This window comes from Leptonychotes weddellii, chromosome 6, assembly GCF_054177405.1.
Source record: "Leptonychotes weddellii isolate Sample4059 chromosome 6, ASM5417740v2, whole genome shotgun sequence".
Lineage (NCBI taxonomy): Eukaryota > Metazoa > Chordata > Mammalia > Carnivora > Phocidae > Leptonychotes > Leptonychotes weddellii.
The window spans coordinates 92,833,670-92,856,562 of record NC_138374.1 but is presented as its reverse complement, the minus strand read 5'-3'; the positions used below and the strand labels follow the sequence as shown (position 1 = coordinate 92,856,562).

Sequence of the window (22,893 nt, the reverse complement as noted above, 5' to 3'; positions counted from 1 at the left end):
AGGGAGCTATCCTCTAAGTCAGCTATTGCTGAAATTCAAGTAAGATAACAATTCAGAGTTGACTATTAGATTTAGCAACCTGAAGGTCAGTGTTGACATTGATAGAGCATTTCCAGTGTTGAAGATGAAAACTTGGTTCCATTGGGTTAAAGCGAATGGGAGGAGAAGAATTGAAGCCAGTGAGTATGGACAAGTTTTTTGCAACAGGTCTGCTATCCGAAAGGAAAGAAATAGGGTGGTAGCTAAAATGGAATGAGGATTTTAAGAGATACTTTGTTTTGTTTGTGTTTTACTTGAAGAAAACATGTTGAAAGACTTATGGGAAAGATCTAGGAGAATGGAAAAATTAATAATAGAGGAGAGAGAAGGAGAATTGAGGAAGCAATCCTGGATTAGGCAAGCAAAAATGAGATCTAATGCACAAGTAGATGCATTAGTCAGATACAGGAGCTTTGATCCTTCCTCAGAGTGACAAGGGAGGTGGCAGAGTATATCAGAATATGTATTCTGGTAAATGGAAAGTGTGGTGGTGGGAGCCTTTGGAAATTATTTTCTTATTTTTATATTTTTGCTAAACCAGCAAAATAATCTGCTGAGAGTGATAATGAGGAAGGAAATGGGGGAAATTGGAGAAGAATGAAGAAATTGTGTACCTGTCTTTACCCAAACAGAAGAGTCTGTGTACAAGGGAAATTTACCATGAAACTAGGCAGTGTTAAGGGCGCCACTTGAAGATAGTGATGTTGAATTTAAAATTAAATGTATTAAAATGCATGTGATTTTTGACCGAGCACTTCATATTCTATATTTAATGATACTCTTGCATATGTGAAAGGAGGAGGACACACATAGAAAGATATTTTATTGCAGCATTGTTGAACAGTGAAAGATTAGAAAGTAAATGTTTCTCATTAGTAAACTGATTAAATAATTTATGATACATCCATATGTTTGAATTCTGTACAACCATTGGGAAAAAATGAGGTAGTCCTAATATGTACTAATATGAAATGATTGTCAAGATACTGTGGAGGGGGGAAGGTGTAAATCAATATGTATGATTTCATCCCATGTGTTTAATTAAATAAAAGAATATGAATACATAGATGCTTGTTTATGCCCAGGGTAATGCTAGTAGGATGCATAAGCTGAAATTATGGGTTGCTTCCGGGGAGGGCAGTTGGGTGCTTATTTGGCAAGATTGGAAGGAAGACTTGTTTTTCTCTGCACTTTTTGAACCATTGCCTATATACATATTTTTTTTAGAAAAAGATTTTTTTTTCTTTGAAGATTTTATTTATTTGAGAGAGGGAATGAGAGAGAGCACATGGTGGGGGAGGGTCAGAGGGAGAAGCAGACTCCCTGCCGAGCAGGGAGCCCAATGCGGGACTCGATCCAGGGACTCCAGGATCATGACCTGAGCCGAAGGCAGTCGCTTAACCAACTGAGCCACTCAGGCGCCCTAAAAAAAGTTTTAAGAAAAGATTCAGGCCATGTTGTGGTGGATCTTCAGTAATAGTTGGAGTATGGATTTTACATCGTGGTAAATGAGCAGAATTATGTGAACAGAGCTGTGTTTTTGAAAATTTACCTTTTTATCAGTCCTTCAAATAGATTAGAAAGGAGGAAAGTTAGGAGTAGCGGACTTGGTAAAGAAGCTGTTGCAATAGCCCAGGTTAGTGTTAATGCATGCCTAATTCATATTTCTGTGAATTTCTCAAATGTTGTGTTCTGGCTTTTTAACATCTTATTTTCCATCCATTAGCTAGGTCAGCGTTTGGCAGGTAACAGGCATACTGGATATTTGATGGCTGAGAATATTCATGCATCATCCACTTTCTTCCAGTAGGCCTCAGTAATCAGTGACTCTTGAATTTCTGTAGCATCTTCTGTTCCTATCATTTGGCATCTTTTTATATTGTATTATAATCTTTCCCAGTAATTATAAACCCTCTGAGGCTATCTTGCTCTTTTTATCTGCCTATGTTTAACTTGTTGTGTAGGGTGAATTATTATATTATTACTATCATATATATAATATAGTATGTATAATTATTCTGTGTTGTTTACTTTGTATATGTTCTTTGAAGACCAGTCCTTTCATTCTCATTAAAATGGGAGTGGCTTTTTTTTTTTTTTTTTAAGATCCATTTATCTGAGGGGGGGAAGGGGCAGAGGGAGGAGAGAATCCTCAAGTAGACTCCTCACTGAGCACAGAGCATGACACGGGGCTGAATCCCAGGATCCTGAGATTATGACCTGAGCTGAAATCAAGAGTCAGATGCTTTTTTTTTTTTTTTTTAAGATTTTGTTTATTTATTTCACAGAGAGATAGTGAGAGCAGGAACAGAAGCAGGGGGAGTGGGAGAGGGAGAAGCAGGCTTCCCGCAGAGCAGGGAGCCTGATGTGGGGCTCGATCCCAGGACCCTGGGATCATGACCTAAGCCGAAGGCAGCCGCTTAACGACTGAGCCACCCAGGCACCCCAAGAGTCAGACGCTTAACTGACTGAGTCAACCAGGTGCCCCCAAATGGGAGTTTTGCTTAGTGATTGAGAGCATAGACTCTGGAACCACATTGCTTGAATTTGAATTATCTAGTGAAGTTTGGGCAAATTACTTAACATCATTATAACTTAGTTTCCTTATCTATACAATGGAGATTTGAAGAGTAAATATATTTTATGTGAGTGCTTAACACAATGCTTTATACATTGTATTATATATGTTATGGAAGGTTTAGCTATTACTCTTGATTGATTTTGGAGAAAGTCAGTTGAATAACATCAATTCATATTTACTTTACCTGTGTTTGATCTGCCTGTTTCTTTTTATTAAAATGTCCAATTTCATTGTTTCCTTGAAATTATAGCAGCCTCTGTCTTTTGAGGCACACTATCTTGGTGATGAATTAGACCTCTAACAACTGTGTTCCCTTTACATGTTCTTTTTATAAGTAGGATTCTAGTGTTAAGGGATATGAATCCACTTTGCTAATACTTGTTTTGTAATTGCAAAACCAGTATGACACAGTGGGAGCACTGATTCCCTTGTTGGGTTATTGCCATCTTTGCATTGCCTCAGGCCACACTGTACTAGAGGGATAAGTTAACCACCTGTCTTGTGTGGTCTTTTGCCTTGATGCTTAATCACTTGACCGATGGCCCTTTTGACAAAGACTATAGCCAGTTTCCTACAGCTGAATTAACCTTTTAGAACTGTTTAAATAAATCACTTTTTTTTTGCCTTTTTATTTTTTTATTATGTTCACTTTTTAAAAACAGTTGAAACATTTCAAGTGTGAGAGAAAAATGCAGTTTATTTCCATGTTTTAAAATGAGACCGCATTAATATTATTTTTCAAAGCAAATGTTTGTGTATTTTGAAATTATAAAAAATTCTGTGAAACTGAATTTATCATCGCAATAAACTGTCATAAACCACTTTAAGAATTATTGGTGGGGGAATTATTGGTGGGGGGCACTTGGGTGGCTCAGCTGTTAAGTGTCTGCCTTCGGCTCGGGTCATGATCCCAGGGTCCTGGGATCGAGTCCCACGTCGAGGCTCCATAATGGGCTCCCTGCTCGACAGGAAGCCTGCTTCTCCCTCTTCCACTGCCTCTGCTTGTGTTCTTGCTCTCGCTATCTCTCTCTCTCTCAAATAAATAAATAAAATCGTAAAAAAAAAAAAAAAAAGAATTACTGGTGGGTTCCTGGGTGGCTGAGGTGGTTAAGTGTCTGCCTTTGGCTCAGGTTGTGATCTCCGGGTCCTGGGATCGAGTCTCACGTTGAGGCTCCCTGCTCGGCAGGGAGTCTGCTTCTCCCTTCACCCCTCCCCCCTGCTCGTGATCTTTCTCTCAAATAAATAAATAAAATTTGAAAAAAAACAAGAATTACTGGTGATAGTGGATAGCAGAAATGAATTTTGTATAACAAAGAAAACATACTACAAATTTTTTTAAACTTAATTGCACAAGTGGGTATGTTTGAATTTGTTTACTTTTCATTTTGCTTTTGTTTCAGCTTAACTAGTCACTGTTGAATTATTTTTGTTTGTGTTATCAGATTCCATAATTAAAGCAGCGAAAATATTGTATTGTGAAATAAGAGGCCATCCGTTTTGGGAGTAGCTCTGAAAAACTCTCTATACCTAAAAACTACACTGTTAATTTGAGTTAAATCCTGAGTCTTAGTGATGTGTGGAAGTACTTGATTTTTTTTTTTAAAAGGCAGCTGTTTGGGCGCCTGGGTGGCTCAGTTGGTTAAGCGACTGCCTTCGGCTCAGGTCATGATCCTGGAGTCCCTGGATCGAGTCCCGCATCGGGCTCCCTGCTCGGCGGGGAGCCTGCTTCTCCCTCTGACCCTCCCCCCTCTCATGTGCTCGCTCTCTCTCTCATTCTCTCTGTCTCAAATAAATAAATAAAATCTTTAAAAAAAAAAAAGGCAGCTGTTTATCTCCCTTTTTACCAAAATTTACTAGAAATATTATTCTTAAACTTTTTGGTTAGTGTTTTTATTAGAATTTTACAGTTTTTAAATTATAAAAAACATAAATATCCCAGAATATTAAAAAAGGATACTGTATAGATCCTTGATACCCCAGTATTTAAGAAGAAAACATAACCAGAACATAATAAAAAAAATAATGAAGTCAAAAGAAAAAGTTAAGTTTTTCAAAAGTTTTATTTATTTGAGAGAGAGAGAATGAATGGGAGAGAGAGTCTCAAGCAGACTCCCCACTGAGTGCAGAGCCTGATGCAGGGCTTGATCTCATGACTGAGATCATGACCAAAAGTCAGATGCTTTAACCAACTGCACCACCCAGGTGCCCCTAAAAGGTTAATTTTTAGTATGAGTTAAGAATGAGCTAATGCAGCTAAATAATAACCTTTGTTGAAAAAAGAGAGCTATCTTGAATAACAGGGTAGCAACAGAAGAAATAATAAACCTACTGACTTATTTACATCATCAAATCAATTCTTTTGACAGTTTTTATTTATATGGTAATTTTCTCCCTGCATTGTCTTGGGCTGTTGTTTTAATAAGCTAGTGTTTAAACTTCTTTTTTCTTAAAACCTGAGAGGTTGGAAATGGCCTATTAACTTTTACTTGTACAACACCAGAACACTGTCGATTTATTAGCCATGTATGTTTGCAGGTGGAGTAAAAGTATTTAGGGATAATTTAACTAGTTCTTCCTTGAAGTCTCAGCCATGCCCAGACCTCCTAAGTTAAGGATAGGATTTCAGTTCTGATAACTATTCTTTGCCAGACACAGTAATATTTCTCCTTCAGTGGCATTAGGCTATGGGTATAAATTGAATCATGATAGATAAATAGTTGTGATCAATATAGTTATGCTGCATTAGACCATAGGGCAGAAGCTGAGTCAGCAGTTCAGTTACAGTTATTGTACAAATAAATCCATTGCATTGCCACATAGTCCTGTGTTATTGGAGGGAGTATTTACTGATTTGTGCTATAGTCAATGACATTTAATGAAATTATTTTAAATGTTATAAAATTAAGGAAGAATTTAAAGCTATAATGAAAAGTGACCATCTCAGTGTGTTTTTATGCAAAATATTCTTCCTGTGTACCTATTTCTTTTATGTCATCATTAGCTTAGCAAGCTTTTAAATTATTAACTAATAATTAACTTTCTATAAAAGGATATCACAGGTAACCCAGAAAGAAAAGTAAGCCATGTAGGTATTTATATGCAGTTAGTGGATGCTTGATTTATGCAGAGTACTAGCATATCATCTTTAGCGACTTACAAGCTGACTAACTAGGGAAATTGCTTTACCTCTAATCCTCGGTTTTCTCATGTGTAAAATATGGATAAAGATAATACCTATCTCATAGGGTTGTTATGGGAATTAAATGAGTTAATATATGCAGAGGTTATGCTTAGTGGTCAGTGAATGTTAGCTGTTATTGTGTAATTAATTATAGATCAGTGAGAATTCTTATGTATTCTCTAGCCTTATGGCTAAGCTTCTAGAAAAGATGCTTAACTCATTGAGAAATAATGTGTGTGGTGATTCATTTCACTCTTCCATTAGGTTACTTAAATTTCTTGCTGTTATATAACAACTTTGTTGAGGTTCCAAGTTAAGTTCTATAAAGGTGAATAAAGTCTGCTTTGCTTTGAAGTGTCTTATTTTGGAACTTGTATAAGAAGTCAGTAAGAGAGGGGTGAATTCCCTAAGTAACTCTATAAAAGGGAGGTTTTTAGTTTTTCCCTTTTTGTGGCATAAGGATTCTGTACTGGGGGTTCATAAGTCATATCATCTTTGGGAGGTTAGAAATGTGTTTGGGAAAACATAATGATAAATTAATTATTCCATTTTTATATGTATTTTATACCTTTGTCATCACCCTTTTTTTATTCAGTAATTCAGTTTGTGTACTAATTTATTTATTAAAATAACACTAAGTACTGTGAAATTCTGTCATCCTCACAAAATGGTAAAAGGGAAATAGAATTTATGAAAAGATTATTTGGTAATTCTCTTTTGACATATTTTTTAATATATTAAACCATTAAATCTTTCCTTGCTACTTTTATAATTTAACTTGTTAGCCTTTACAGTTGGGGAGGTTGTAATATGGTTACTAAAGTTGAATGGAAAAACATGTCAAGTTTCGAGGAACAAAATAACTATAAGCAGAATTCTGTAGCTATGCACAGTTCTCTACCACCTGTAATTTGATATGTCTTGATAATGACTTTATCTGGATACAGAGCCTAGTATAGTTTGAGGGCATTTCAAGTAGATCTCTTATTATAGACATAATGACTTTAGAAATAGAAAAAAACCTCTGAAATGTTGGCACTGTAAATGTCACAGGGATAGTCAAATAGTCTTACTGACCAAATATACACTTTCTTCCATAGTATTGAATTTGACCGGGATTGTGACTATTTTGCAATTGCTGGGGTTACAAAGAAAATTAAAGTCTATGAATATGGCACAGTCATTCAGGATGCGGTGGATATTCATTACCCTGAAAATGAAATGACCTGCAATTCCAAAATCAGGTACTTAGATTATTTTTTTGGACATGATACAATGTGTGTATAACCTTTAATATCTATGATTCATATGAATTTGTTATTTTACCGTTCTGTGAGACTCCTTATTCATTCATGGTAAACACTAATTGTATACAAAGGATACTTTATAATCTGTCTTATAGATATTCATTGCTTTTTCTCTGGGGGGGTTAGTAGTCATTGTCTTTCTATTTGACAAATGAAAGTCTTCTCTTTGTTTCACTTAATCAAATAAAAATTGTTGTTGTAATTGGCTTCCATGGTGTGTTGAATAAAGGATTACTATAGGCTATTAATAGTGTCTGAAAGTCAGGAATTTTTTCCCTAGTATGTGCATGTCTCCAAATTTTATAATTATTTATAGTTTTTTTTTTTTTAAAGATTTTATTTATTTACTTGAGAGAGAGAATGAGATAGAGAGAGCATGAGAGGGGGGAGGGTCAGAGGGAGAAGCAGACTCCCCGCCGAGCAGGGAGCCCGATGCGGGACTCGATCCCGGGACTCCAGGATCATGACCTGAGCCGAAGGCAGTTGCCCAACCAACTGAGCCACCCAGGCGCCCTAATTGTTTATAGTTTTAAGAATTCTTTTTATAAGAACATTCTGCTGCTTTTCATAGAGGGCCTAATATTTAAGTTTCATATAGTAAGGGTTAAAGTTCATAATGAGTGCTTTTCAAATCTGAAACACTGTTAAAAATGCAGAAAGTGGGAATTACTTCAGATCTGCCTCCCCCAAATCTCAGGGGAATCTTAGAATCTGCATTTTTAAAACAAGCTTCCTAAGCTATTCTCATTGGCACTGGCTGAAAATGGAATGACACAAGGAAATCATCTAATAATAAATTTATTTAGAACTTTGAACATTTTTTGGTTATTCTTTTTTTTTTAATTTTTAAGATTTTTTATTTATTTATTTGAGAGAGAGAATGAGAGAGAGAGAGCACATGAGGGGGGAGAGGGTCAGAGGGAGAAGCAGACCCCCTGCCGAGCAAGGAGCCCGATATGGGACTTGATCCCGGGACTCCAGGATCATGACCTGAGCCGAAGGCAGTCGCTTAACCAACTGAGCCACCCAGGCGCCCCGAACATTTTTTGGTTATTCTTATAATCTTTTTTACCTGAGTGAATGACATACATAGTTTGGTTCTAATGCAGTCTGTTTGGAATCCTGTCCTGTTAAAGTCTGAGGCATCCAGGCACCTCTTCATAGGATTATACTTTAAATAAATCCACGCAATGCACTTAGCATGATACTTGGCCATTATCAGGATTCATAGTAAATGTTACTGAAATGACCATGTGGATTAGGGAGTTTGCCTTTTCTGTCTTGACAAATGTGAAAATACGGCAATAGTTTATGGCATGTTGGAGTAAATGGAAGAAGCTGTTCAGGGCTGGAAGCTATGGGTTTAGGACTGAGAGGATCATGTGTAAGAATGCCTAAAGCCAATTTGGAGCACAGCAGTTGTGAAAGTGACCTAAATTACCCAAAATCACAGCTATTAAGTGCCAGATGTGGAATTTGAGCTCAGGTCTATCTAACTCCAAAATTTAGCTCCTTTGACTGTATAACTTCTCACAGAAATCCAGTAAATATATGTAAACATGCAAACGAACTCTTATAGTCTCTGAAATTTAGCAAGAATGTAACCAGTAGAGAGTAAAAGACTTTATTGTTTTCATGTGCTTTGAAGTAATCTAGGTTAATTGCTTTCTAAGTGGCTTTTTTCCTTAATATACATTAGTTTTAATACATGATTCACATATGTGTCTTTACCAAAAGCATACATTTTTAGATGTTGCATTCTCAGTTTTGGAGCACTTGAGAATAGCTGAAACCATAAAATGTTAAAAGCTTTCATTCTAACTGTTATATTCAGTCATAAGCTTATATTAGTTAAGATTTTTTTTTTTTTAAGATTTTATTTATTTATTTGACAGAGAGAGACACAGCGAGAGAGGGAACACAAGCAGGGGGAGTGGGAGAGGGAGAAGCAGGCTTCCCGCTGAGCAGGGAGCTGATGCAGGGCTTGATCCCAGGACTCTGGGATCATGACCTGAGCCAAAGGCAGACACTTAACGACTGAGCCACCCAGGCGCCTCTAGTTAAGATTTTTTTTTTGTATGTAAATACAAACACCCAATTCAAATTAGTTTATTAGCTTATATGATTCAACACATCTTGATCCAGGGGTCTACACAATTTGATTAGGTCTCTATCATTGTGCTATTGCATGCTTTGTGCCCTGTTGGCCTCTGTTTTCACTCATAGATATGCTCTCCTCATGTATGAAAGATGGCCAGTGGTGGCTCCTATCCATCTTTTGGCTAGTGGTCAGAGTGAATAGTGGTAAGGGTCGTTACTTGGTGACTCAGTAGAAAAACTTGGGAGTTATTTGATATATTTCTTCCTAGCTGTGTTGTGAGCAGATTGATTATGAAGCTATGTAGACCATTTCAAAAGGGTTCTAATCCTTCTGTACACATAAAATTTTTGTATTGATTGTTATTTATTTTTACATAAAGTAAGGTTTAACTATATTTCTTTCTTTCAGCTGTATCAGTTGGAGTAGTTACCATAAGAATCTGTTAGCCAGCAGTGATTATGAAGGCACTGTCATCCTATGGGATGGATTTACAGGACAGAGGTCAAAGGTCTATCAGGTAAATAAGGATACTAGCTATTTAGAAACACATTTTTACTTTATAGTTATAGTTATAAATTTATAATTTATAATTACAAATTTTAAGCCACTATTTAGCATTTTTATACCTATATAATCGCAAAAAATGCTTTTAATTATACATTTAAAGCCACAAGCATTTTTTATCCCTCTGTAATAGGAAATAATGCTTTTCTGGAGCATCGCTTCAGACTTGTTTTGCTTTTGTAGAATGTGTCAAATGAATTTCCAAAAGCAATAAAATATGTATATATAAAAAGTTTGGGAATTACTTCGCATGTCATTTGTTTTCATGGCCTGTTCTCTTTCCCTCTCACCAGAGCAATAAATTGGTATCAAGTTTTTTGCTTTCTTTATTTTAAGATCTATATTCTGTCTGAGACTACTTTGTCTTCCTTTTGTATCCAGGAGCATGAGAAAAGGTGTTGGAGTGTTGACTTTAATTTGATGGATCCTAAACTCTTGGCGTCAGGTTCTGATGATGCAAAAGGTACTATTTGAATCTCTTCTACTTTCCCTCACTCCCTTACCCCCAACTTAATCCTTTTACTAGCAGAGATGCAGATATTTATTAAAAATCGTAACAATCCTTTGTGATTATTATTCTAAAAATAATCTAAGTACAACAATCTATATCTCTTTTGGAGTGAAAGAAAAATGAATATACTACATCTTCATTATAATAATGTTTTCCAGATTCATGTCAGGTGGTGACATTTTTATAACCAATTCCTTTATATATAACATCAAGTAAACTTTTTTTGCTGAAATATTTAGACAGATCTCTGTCTTAAATTATATTCAATTTCGGAGCACCTGGGTGGCTCAGTCGTTAGGCATCTGCCTTCAGCTCAGGTCATGATCCCAGGGTCCTGGGATCGAGCCCCGCATCCGGCTCCCTGCTCAGCGGGAAGCCTGCTTCTCCTTCTCCCACACCCCTGCTTGTGTTCCCTCTCTTGCTGTGTCTCTCTCTGTGAAATAAATAAATAAAATATTTAAAAATATATATATTCAATTTCTAGTGTATACTAAAATCTTTTAATGAAGTTTATCATATTTCAGAGAAAAATTCTGCATCTTTTTCTGCCAATTTAATTGACCTCTTTTCTTTTTTCTTTTTTTCTTTTTAAAGATTTTATTTATTTATTTGACAGAGAGAGACACAGCAAGAGAGGGAACACAAGCAGGGGGAGTGGGAGAGGGAGAAGCAGGCTTCCCGCTGAGCAGGGAGTTGATGTGGGGCTCAATCCCAGGACCCTGGGATCATGACCTGAGCTGAAGGCAGACGCTTAACGACTGAGCCACCCAGGCGCCCCTCTTCTGTTTTTTCTTATGTATCCCTCTTTACTATTCATGTTTTTCAGTTATCCTTACTATTTTGTTTCACCTGGTTCTTCTCACCATTAGATTTATAAAGCCCTGTTAACAGATTTCTGTTACCTTATAGTTAACGGCCTTAATTTTTTTGCCATTCTTTTCTACATGTAATCTCCAGACTAGTGATTAGATAGGCAAAGATAGCTCTAGTGTTGAAAAGTTTATTTCATAATGATATTCTGTAAGTGGGAAATGAACATGACTGGAGTTTCCCCCAAAAGATCAAAAAGTAGCAAGTTGTTTACCCATAGTATATATAGATTGGAATACCTTTCTTCTTGATTGTTTTAAGAAATTATCCTTGCATTTCTAAATTATTTAGACCATCGTATGACAGTCGATATTTGCATGTTAAATGTTCTTTTTCATAGTATAATGGGGATAGCTTTTATTGAGTTGAATACTTGTATTTTTGTACTGAAGATTAATATTTATTCAAAGGTGGTAACTGGTCATAGTCTTCCTCTGGAAAATAGAAGCCATTCGAAACAATTTAAGAAGGAAGAAGTAGAAAGGGATTTTTAGAGTTATTTATTCATGTTAAATTATATTAAGATCACATAACATAAAATTAATTATTTTAACTATTTTGAGTGTACTGTTCCGTGGCATTAAGTACATTCACATTGTTGTGCAGTCTTCACTACCATCAGTCCATAGAACTTTTTTCATATCACCAAACTGAAATTGTACCCATTAAACGTAGCTTCTCATTTCCCCTTTGCCAGCCCTTTGCAGTCACATTTCTGCTTTCTGCCGCTAATACTTCCTTGTTTCCAATATGTGTGCTTTTCTTTCTTCTTCTTCTTTTTTTCCTTGCTTTATTGTACTTGCAAGAATTTGCAGAATGGTGGTGTGTAGGACTGTTGATGGCAAACATCCTTGCCTTGTCCTGATCTTATGGGGAATGCTTGTAGTCTTTTGTCATTAATATGATATTATTAGATTGAGACTTTCATTGGACATGTTTTTGTCAGGTTAAGGAAATCTCTTATTCCTTGTTTGCCAAGAATATTTATCATGAATGGATGTTGAATTTTATCATGATTTTTCTGTATCTGTTGAAATGATTATACTGGTTTTTTGTTTGTTTGTTATCATGATCTATTTTCATATCTTGAAGTAGCCTTATATTCCCAGGACAAAACCCCATCTTAGCCATGATGTATTATCTCTTTTCTGTATTGCCATGTTTGATTTGCTAATTTATTTTTTTTAAGGGATTTTTGCATCTATATTCATGAGGAGTATTGGCTTTTATTTTTCCGTTCTTGTAATATCTTTTTGTGGCTTTCATATCAGGATAATGCTGGCCTCATAAAATGATTTGTCTTGTTTTAGGGGGTATAGATGGAAGTGATCGTTTAGAATTGTTGTTTTGTTTATAAATCTTTGTTATAACTTGTGATTGAAGCTTTCTGAGCCTTGAGTTTTCTTTGTGTGAAGGTTTTAATTAAGAATTTATTTTATTATTTTTTTAATTGAAGTGTAGTTGACATACCATGTTATATTTGTTTCAGGTGTACAACATAGTGATTCAGCAACTCTCTATGTTATATTGTGCTCATCACAAGGGTAGCTCCTGTCACCATACAATGCTATTACAGTACCATTGACTGTATTCTCTATGGTGTGCCTTTTAACCAGTGACATAAGAATTTAATTTCTTTAGTAAACTTAGGACTATTCATCTATTTCTTCTTGAGTGAGCTTTGGTAGTCTGTATCTTTCTGGAACTGGTATTTTGTGTCCTCTCATTTATCTATTATTTATGTATTATGTCAGCATGGCATTAAATTTATCAATTTTAATGATCTTTTTCAAATATCTAACTTTTGATTTTGATTTTTTTTTTTTTTTTTGCTATTTTTCTATTTGTAGTTTCGTTTATGTTTGTTCGTTAGCTTTTTTCCCCCCACATTAACTATTAATTTTTTTCTTTGGGTGTGATTTGCTTTCTTTCTGTTTTGTTAAAAGTTGAATTTATGTCATTGATTTGAGCCTCTTATGTTTTCTAATATAAATATTTCCAGGTATACATTTCCATTTAAGCACCACTTCAGCTGACCCCTCAAATTTTCATATAATATATCTGTTCACTTTTAAAAGTACATGTAATTTCTCTTGTGATTCTCTTGTTTAGTTTGCTTAAAATTTTCAGAAATCTTTTGGTTATTGATTATAGCTTAATTCTAGTTGGAGAACATATTTTATATGACTTTAATTCTTTCATATTTGTTATGATTTGTTTTATGGTCCAAAGTATGATCTGCCTTGGTAAATATTCCAAGTGTTTTGAAAAGAATCTGTGTTCTCCAGTGGAGTGTTCTGTAAGTGTCAATTAGATCAAAGTTATTGATAGTATCTTTTGATTTTCTATATCTTTGCTGTTTTTGTTTGTCTTGTCTCCTTGTTCTACTGATTATGAAACAGGAATGTTGAAATCTGATTTTATTTCACCTTTCAGCCAGGAGCAGGTGTTTTGCCTCTTTGTTTGTTTTGGTTTTTTGAAGCTGTATTGTTAGGGTCTTAAGCATTTAGAATTGTTGTCTTCATGAATTGACCCTTTTATCCATATATAATGTTATTCTTTATCCCTATTAATATTCTTTCTTCTGAATCTAGTTTGTTAGATATTCATAAAAGCAGTAATCGCTTTTTCCTCTCCTTTGAAATTCTACTTACATGAGTGTTAGACCTTTCATTTTGTCTTATAGGCCCCTGAGTCTCTGTTCTTTTTGTGTCCGTATCTTTTGTCTTCTTTACATTAAGTAATTTCTTTTGTTGTTTTAGATCACCGGCTCTTTTATCTGCTTATTTCTCTTTTGATATTGTTCAGTCCAGTGAATCTTTTATGTAAATTACTGTATTTTTTTTCTAAAATTTAATTTGATTCTTACTTAACAGTTCCTATATTCCTTCTGAGTATTTGTCTCTCTATTACTTTTAAATGTGTTTACCTTTACCCCGTGGAGCACAGTTACAATAGTTGCTTTAAAATCTGTTTTATAATCCCAACATCTAGATTTTAGCATTGGTTTTTGTTGATGGGATCTTCATTTGAAAATTCTTCATGTTGTCATGGATTTTTGTATGTTCAGTAATTGGTGAGTTGTATCTTAGGCATTTTGAATCTTTTGTAAGACTCTGGGTCCTGTTCAGATTTTCTGGAGAATGTTTTTTGTTTTGTTTTGTTTTCAAGCAGTTGATCAGCAGTTTAGATGGTGACTGTATGTTCTATCTTGCTTTCTGTGTGAGTGATAGTTCCATTGTCAGGGTGGTTTTCAAAGCCTTTGCTGTGCTACATTGGTTTGTCTCATGCATATGCTAGTCGGGAGTTAATCTGGAAATTGAGTCGTCTTTTCAATTGTAGTTCAATGCATAAAGCCTTTGTGATGCTCCTTTGTGTCTGTCTTACACATACAGAGCTCATAAGTGACTAAAAGACTTAGGCCTGTTCATACACAGAATATGGGATCTCTTTCTCCAGTGCTTTCTTTTCCAGGTTTCTCCCATATTCCTTGTCCCCCTTTCTTACTGAGGCTCTGTCAAGAAAGTTGGGGTTTCTCTACAGACGAGTTACTCCTTTTTATGACCACAGAGATAGAGTTTCTGTGGGAATATTAGCTTGCCATACTGCTGTAGCTCTGTGATGGAAGCCCACCCAGGGGGGAGAGTTAGAGAAGAAGAAGAATACAAAAAAAATGACCCTCAACCCTCTGGCTTGCAGGAATGCCTTTTACCAGTCTTATGGTTAGAAACACAGGGATTTTCCTCAGTTTTCGCTTATTGAGGTGCTGATTTTGGCATGCCAAGGAAAAAAAGGAGGGAGAAAAGAAATGGTACTCTTACCCCTGCATTGGTTACTTCTTTAAAGTTTTGAATGTCCTTCCCATAATGACTACTTTTCCTTACTTTTTGGATTCCTCAGACATTTGCTATTTGCTTTTGTTTTTGGTATTGTCCTCAGAGTAAACTCATAGTGGGAGAGATTGGCTATAGTGGGCTTACTTTATCTTGGTACTGAAAGTCCCAAATGCATTTAAGCCCATCTTAAAATTTTAGTATTATGTAAATGTATTTATCACTCTTTGGTGATTTTTACTTATAAAATATTGTTTATAAAATACTGCCTTTGTGATAATTTATAGTAAGAGAATATTTTAAATTGCTTTTCATGTATTTTACACATATATTTAGCATTTTATATTTTTTATATTTTTAACATTTTATATGTTGTGTATTAAATTTTTAATAGTTATTAATGGATATTATTTTTCAATCCATAATACTAAGTCCTTATAAATGACATTTTTTGTACTCATGCTGTTATTTATTTATTTTATTTAATTCTGTGTATTTAAAAAATAGTTTACTTTCAAATATATATGTACATGCTTGGATGTTAAACATGAGTGTAGCAGGCTAATAGATGTAGTATTGCTGTGTTTCAAGTTAACCAGGAAATAATTTTATGAACCAATTTATAAGTTCTTTATGAAAAATATATTTTCCTTTTCACGTACATAAACCAAGAATCATTTGCAATAAATAACCTTGCTTTTGAATTGGAATAATCACATCCTTTAAATGTTTTTTTATCCCCAAATATGAATTTGAAGAATATTTAGGCTTTAGAACAGCAATAGTTACAGGTTCTTACTCATTCCAGATTTTCATAGCTGCATACATTAATGTCAAAGTGATAAATTTGAAATCTTGACAAGTTTAAAAAATTAATTTTAGTTAATGCATACTGAATGAAATACTTTTTTAATCAAAGGACTAAAAAATGAATTGCAACATAATAAATAGCATTAGGATAGCAGTTATCTTTCCTCTAATTTATAACTTTAGGCAGTTATCATTCCTATAAGTTATAACTTAAGTGTAATATTTCCTGTATCCAAGTGAAATTAAAAGGCTTATCTTAGACATTCTCCCAGATGGCCCCAGTGGTCTGTCTCCTAGTATCCTCATATTTTCCTCCCCATTGCTCCAGTCTGTGTGATTGGTAAAATACTACAGATGTGAAGGTATGTCACTTCTTAAATTAGTTTATATAAAACACTATAGCCTCTGTCTTCATCACTCTTTCTTTAGTATTTGGTTCAATGTGGAGAAGCTAGCAGTATTGTCATAAGCCCAAATGACGGGGTGCCTGGGTGGCTCAGTCGGTTAAGCGTCTGCCTTAGGCTCAGGACATGATCCCAGAGTCCTGGGATTGAGCCCCACTTTGGGTTCCCTGCTCAGCAGGGTGTCTGCTTCTCCCTTTCCCTTTGCACCTCTCCCTGCTTGTGGTCTCTCTGTCTCTCTGTCTCTCAAATAAATAAAGAAAATCTTAAAAAAGCAACAACAAACTCAAATGGTGGGAAACTGCATCCTCATGCCAAGAGCCATGTTGAGTGAGTTTGCAGTGGATCCTGTAGTTCAGCTGAATGGTGACCTCTCTGGGCCATTGAGACTTAGCCAAGACTACCTAGCTAAGCTGCTCAGAGATTCCTGACCCTCAGAAACTGTGTGACAGTAAATTTTGTTGTTTTAAGTTGCTAAGTTTTGGGGCAATTTGCTGTGCAACAATAGCTAACTAATACAACAAGGTCTGTTTTCTCTATTTGATCAAGTTTAAAAGAAAAACTTATGTTTGGTAAATCAGTATTGTCAAAGTGAACATCTTTGTGCTTTATCTTTCATATTTTTTAAAAAAGATTTTATTTTCTAATTTAAGTGTCATTTTGTTCTAGTTCATTCTAATGCTTACTTATATTTAATTGTTATAAAATACTGATGTGTAAACCTTGTTTATAAAGGTTCTTAGTGATTAGTAGTGTAGTTATGGGGATAGTAGGTGCTCCATAAATATGTGGTTTGGGTTAACTTTGGCTTGCTACTTTTTTTGAGTACAGCTCTACCACTTGATATTCTAATCTATAAATGTTGTATTTGACTTGTAGACTTTTAATTATAGCTAGCCATTTCATCTCAGATTGTATATCTTAATTGCTGGGACAATTTTATATTGATTGGAATAGCACATGATTCCTATTAGAAAATAACATGAAACAAACCAAATATTGCTATTTAAAACTCTTACTCTTTTATTTTAATATTGAGTGTCTTATTTTTCTCTTAGGAGGCTAATAGATTGATTAGGTTGTAAGTAACTTTTTTAATGGTTAACTTATATTCAAGGTGCACATATTTAAAGAAACTCTCCATGGAATTCCACTTGTAAAAGATGAATTATCCCATTCACACAGAGAAAATCTCTATTCTTAGGAAATACCATTTTATAGAAGTGAGAGTTGGAACCATTTTTACTTTTTTTTATTCCCATTTACAGATCACCATATTAGTATTCCTAAAAAGATTCTAAAATTTTACTGTGCCTCCATCTTAATACTGGTTTTCAACCCCAAATGCACATTGGAATCACCCAAAAAGCTTTTAAACAAACACCAATACCTGGACCCCACCTGGGTATTGTCCAGGACAGGTCATTGGGGGACAGGACATTGGCGCCCATTGAAAAGATGGGCAGGAAGATTTTTGTTCTTGTTATAGTTAGTGTTCATTATTAATTGTAATGTGTAACCAGGAGTGTAACCAGTATCTTGAAAGTCTGTCTTATGTGTGTATTCTCTTGTCTCTGAAGACATTTTTGATGTATGATATGATTGTTGCTCTGGTACCTTACAAGACAACAGCTCACCTTTCTATTTCTGCTCTCAGATCTGACCTGCTCTGATCAGTTTTTCTGTAATCGTTACAAATCTCAGTATATACCATTGGAATAGACTAAATATCAAATGTTAAAACAAACATTTAAAGTTTAGCTAAACAATGCTGTAACATTACTTTGGATACACTTAAATCATATAACTGAGTTCCTGCATAAAATTTTAAAATCATGGAATTCTTAATTGAAAGATAAAACAAGCACCACTTCCAGGTACTTTAAAAATGGCATTTGTTTTCTGATATATATAATAAATATGAAAGTGTGTGTGTGTGCATGTGTGTGTAGGAGTGGGATGACTATATGATTCATCTTCCACCCATGACACTTGAGAAAAATACACACCATTTTTTTTCAGTAGGCTCCATGCCCAGTGTGGAACTTGCACTCACCACCCTGAGATCAAGTCACATCCTCTACCGAGTAAGCCAACTAGGTGCACCGCCCCCACAAACACCATTTAAAGAATACTGAAACAAATACACATGTATCTCTATATTGCCTTTTTTTTTTTTCTTCCCCACTCTTTTATGCTTTAGTTATGGGATCATGTTACCTCTCAGCACATTTTTAGTCTGTTGTTTTCTGACTTTGAAACTATGCTCTCTTGGTTTCAATACATTGTTCTGTTAGTCATTTAATTTAAAGGTTTTTGGTTCTCGTAAACTAAAATGCTTTGGATTAGTATGAAAAGGCAACTGTAGCAATAAGCAGACTTTCTCAGTTACAGAAGCACTTGCTAATGTATTGTTTAATTCTTTTCATTTTTATTTTTCTTTACTCTTAGTGAAGCTATGGTCTACCAACCTAGACAACTCAGTGGCAAGCATTGAGGCGAAGGCTAACGTGTGCTGTGTTAAATTCAGCCCGTCTTCTAGATACCATTTGGCTTTCGGCTGTGCAGGTAAGAAATTAAAGCAGCTTTGTCTTCTTTTGATGTTGGTTGAGTATCGTGGCTAGGATAAAAGACTGTAGTTTAAAACAAATAATTTGCCTTGTAGGTTTAAATTTTGTTTTGGTTATTAGGCTCTAAGTTAGAAGTATGCAGTGTGCCGTCATTACTCATTTATTGCTATGCCTTAATTTCAGTATTCTGTCACCATCTTTAATACATAGAGATGGTTTGTTGATTATTTTTGTTGTTTCTCTAAGTCTTTGCATGCATGAACTAATGCTTATTCATAAACTTAGGTTGTAATGATGTTTAAATGATTAAACTATATTATATAGACATAGGAATCCATTTTTTTAATTAAAGGAAATCTATTCATTCCTTCAAAAATTTAATATATATATATAAATTATATATATGGGACAGTGAATAAGACAGATAAAATCTTTCATCATGGAATGCATAGGAACATAGGAAGTTCTTAAAAACATGTTAGCTGTTATCATAAGAAAGAATTTTTTGCTAACATATTTTTCTTAACTAGGGTGACCAAATGTCTGCCTTTGCCACTCGTGGTTTATACTTATACTGTCATGATTACTTTAGTGCTGTCTTTCATTCTCAGTAGTGTTGTTGGTTGGAAGATAAATCATATGGTTATCCCGAGTCCTTTGTCTTCTTTATCTGTCCACTCCCCCCAAATATTAACTAGAACAGTAAACACCTGTAATTTAACTTCTGCATTAGGAAATCTCCTTGATTCTGTTTGTATTGATAATCTCAGTTTATTTACAGATAAGTTTGGCACCATATAATGAACACAGAATCACCCTTAAAAAAGGAAAAGCACAATTTAAATCTTTTTTGTTATTATACCCTTTCCTTATTTCAACTTATTTATTCACTTTTATAATGACATAATTTCATAGTTAGTTTCAGTAGGGTGTTGTCTAACATGTATCTGTAAGTAGAATTCTCTTTCTGTTAGCATACAGAATTTTTTTTTCATGATCAAGTGGTATTCTTTTCCATTTGAACCTACTACTTCCTTATTAACTCCCTTTTCTATCACTGACTAGGCAAGTTGATTAACTTATCTCCCCAAGTTTCTTATCCTTAAAATAGAGATAGCCCTTTGGGGCTTTATGAGGATTATGAAAGGAAAATGTTATATGTAAAGCTCTTATAATATGGTACTTAATAATTGTTTAGTTATTTTCATTATGAATATTCTATTATGCATTGAATTAAAATAGGTTATTGAGTTTTATTGTTATGTTCTATTTTATAAACACACTGACCATTGGCCATCATTAATGAATAGAAGTTATTAGTATTTAATAGGTACAAATACCAGATATGAATGTCTTCAAAATTTTTCCTTCCTGGTAAAGGGAAGCCTACTTTATGTTTTCTCTTTTAATTTAATTTAATTTTTAAGTTTATTTACTCAAGTGATCTCTGTACCCAACCTGGGAATCAAACTCACAACCCTGAGATGAAGAATTGGAAGCAAAAAAACTTCCGACTGAGCCAGCCAGGTTCCCCTAGGGGAAACCTACTTTAAAAAAATGCTTTGCTATCTGGCAGGCTGTTTGCCCTTACTGTTTTAAATTTTCATGTATTTCTTACTTAATTTTTGCATTTGCTTTTCCATGTATGCTTTAAGATTTATATTTTTCCAATTCTAGAAAAATTCTTTTGGGATTCTCCTCTGAATTACATTATATTTATTTGTTATTTTTGGAACCACTGGGGCATTATTAAGATAGTACATCTTCCCACATAGTTACATGGGGTATTTTTCTGTTTGTTGGGATTATTTTCTATCTTACAATGAGATTTTATAGTTTACTTCATTTAGGTACAAGGTCTTTCTGGTTAATTTTTTTCTATGTATAATTTTTGGTTCTATTTTAAATAAAATATTTTTTCTGTTCCTTATTTTAAGTACTGTTTTCTAAGAGTAGATAAAATTTTTTGATATCTAGATATATATATCTAGGCACCTTTAAATGTTTCTTATTAAATTTAGTAGTTTTTTAGTAGTCTTTGAGTTACCTATTTATACTTGATAGTGGCCAAAGTGATGTTTGTATTTCTTCTTTTCCAATGATTTATTGCCTTCTCTTCTTACAAGGCAGTATTATAGGATACTAGTGATAGTTACTTTCCTCATCTGATTCATTTAGTTGAATGCGCTTCAGTCTTTTACTTTTTAGGGTATCTACTTTTTTTTTTTTTAAGATTTATTTATTTGAGAGAGTGAGAAAGAGAGAACATGTGCATGGGTGGGGGGAGTGGCAGAGGGAGAGAATCTCCAGCGGACTCCACAATGAGTGCAGAGCCCCACTCAAGGCTCTATCTCATGACCTTCAGCGTGAGATCATGACCTGAGCTGAAACCAAGAGTCAGACGCTCAGCTGACTGAGCTACCCAGGCGCCTCCAGGATATCTACTTTTGGAGAGTAGTCTTTATTAAATTCAAATGATTCATTTTACTGTTTCTTAAGAGCAACTGCAGTATTTCATCAAGTGCTTTTTTAGCCACAGTTGATATAATCATATGGTTTAATTCGTTGACATGAATTATGTATATACATTTTCTGATTTGAATTATATTTGTGTTTCTAGAATAAACCTTGATTGAGCATAATGTGGAATTCTTTAATGAATAGCTTTATTTATTGCTGGTATTTTTGTATCTATAATCATAAATTAGATCTGTAATTTGTTTTTTTAAACCATTTTAATCATTATTTTATAATTCCTAGTATACAAGTCTTGAACTTGTCTTGTTTAATTTATTCCTGAGTATTGTATTACTTATATTTTTTTAATTTAAAAAAATTTTTTTCCAAGTTTTTATTTAAATTCCAGTTAACATAGAGTATTTTATTACTTTGAAATGTATTGTGAATGGAATTGTTTACTTAATTTTATTTTTGAATAGTTTGTTGCTAGAGTTCAGAAAAACAGTGAATTTTTTTGTATTGATCTTGCATCCTGCAGTCTTGCTGGTCTTGTGTATTTTTTCCTCTTAGTTTTATTGTGGATTTCATGGGATTTTCTAAAGTTAAGATCAAGTTATCTGTGAATTAAAGTAATTTTATTTCTTCTTTTACTATGTTAATGTCTTCTTGCTTACTTGTATGAGCTAAAAGCCCACGTACAATGTTGAATGGAAGTGGCAGAAGGAACTTCCTTACCTTATGGAGAAAGCATTCAGTCCTTCACAATTAAGTGTGATATTAGCTGTGAGATTTTTGTTGATACCCTTTATCAGATTGAGTAAATTTTCTATTCCTTTGCTAAGAGTATTTATTATGAATGAGTGTTAGATTTTGTCAAATGCTTTTTCTGTGTCTATTGAGGTAATGTCTATTGAGATAGTTTATGTCCTGTATTATAATGTGGGATAGTTCGTTGTTGTTTTGAATGTTAAACCAACCTCCATTCTTGGGGAAAATCTCTCTTAGCTATGGTATAAAATCCTTTTTATATGTTGCGGGATTGAGTGTTCTAATGTTTTAAGTATTTTTGTGGTATTTGTAACTTTCTTGTGATGTTTTCTGGCTTTGATAGCAAGGTACTATTGGCCTTATAGAATGAGTTGAGAAGTATTTATTTACTGAATGAGTTTGTAAAGAGTTGGTATTATTTTCTTTAAATTTTTTTTTAAGATTTTATTTATTTATCTGAGAGAGAGTGAACAAAAGAGAGAGAGCATGAGTGGGAGAAGGGGCAGAGGGAGAGGGAGAAGCAGATTCCCCACCTAGCAGGGAGCTCAATGGGGGACTTGATCCCATGTCCCTGGGATCATGACCCAAGTGGAAGGCAGATGCTTAACAGACCGAGCCACCCGGGCGCCCCTCTTCTTTAAATATTTGATGGAATTTATCAGTGAAACCATCTGGACTTTGACTTCATGAGGATATTTTAAATACCTAATTTAATTTCTTCTTAAAAGTTTATTCAGATTTTCTATTTCTTTTTGAAATCAGTTTTGGTAGTTACTGTCTTTCTGGGAATTTGTATGTTTAATTTTTCTAATTCGTTGTAATAAAGTCGTTCTAACATTCTCTTATAGTTCTTTTAATTTCTGTAGTGTTAGTAGTGTCCCTTGTGTCATTGCTAAT

General features: G+C 34.3%; 1 protein-coding gene across 6 annotated transcripts in view; it reads left to right on the top strand.

The window, feature by feature from the left end:
• Nucleotides 1–22,893, top strand: part of COP1 (COP1 E3 ubiquitin ligase) — a 240,103-nt gene that overhangs the window by 139,938 nt on the left and 77,272 nt on the right. For all 6 annotated transcript variants that reach the window (XM_081824647.1, XM_031025015.2, XM_081824646.1 and 3 more), the window contains 4 exons: nucleotides 6,902–7,045; nucleotides 9,618–9,726; nucleotides 10,155–10,236; nucleotides 18,650–18,766. In XM_081824647.1, the coding sequence (XP_081680773.1) occupies nucleotides 6,902–7,045; nucleotides 9,618–9,726; nucleotides 10,155–10,236; nucleotides 18,650–18,766 (452 nt within the window). The remainder of the gene's footprint in view (nucleotides 1–6,901; nucleotides 7,046–9,617; nucleotides 9,727–10,154; nucleotides 10,237–18,649; nucleotides 18,767–22,893) is intronic.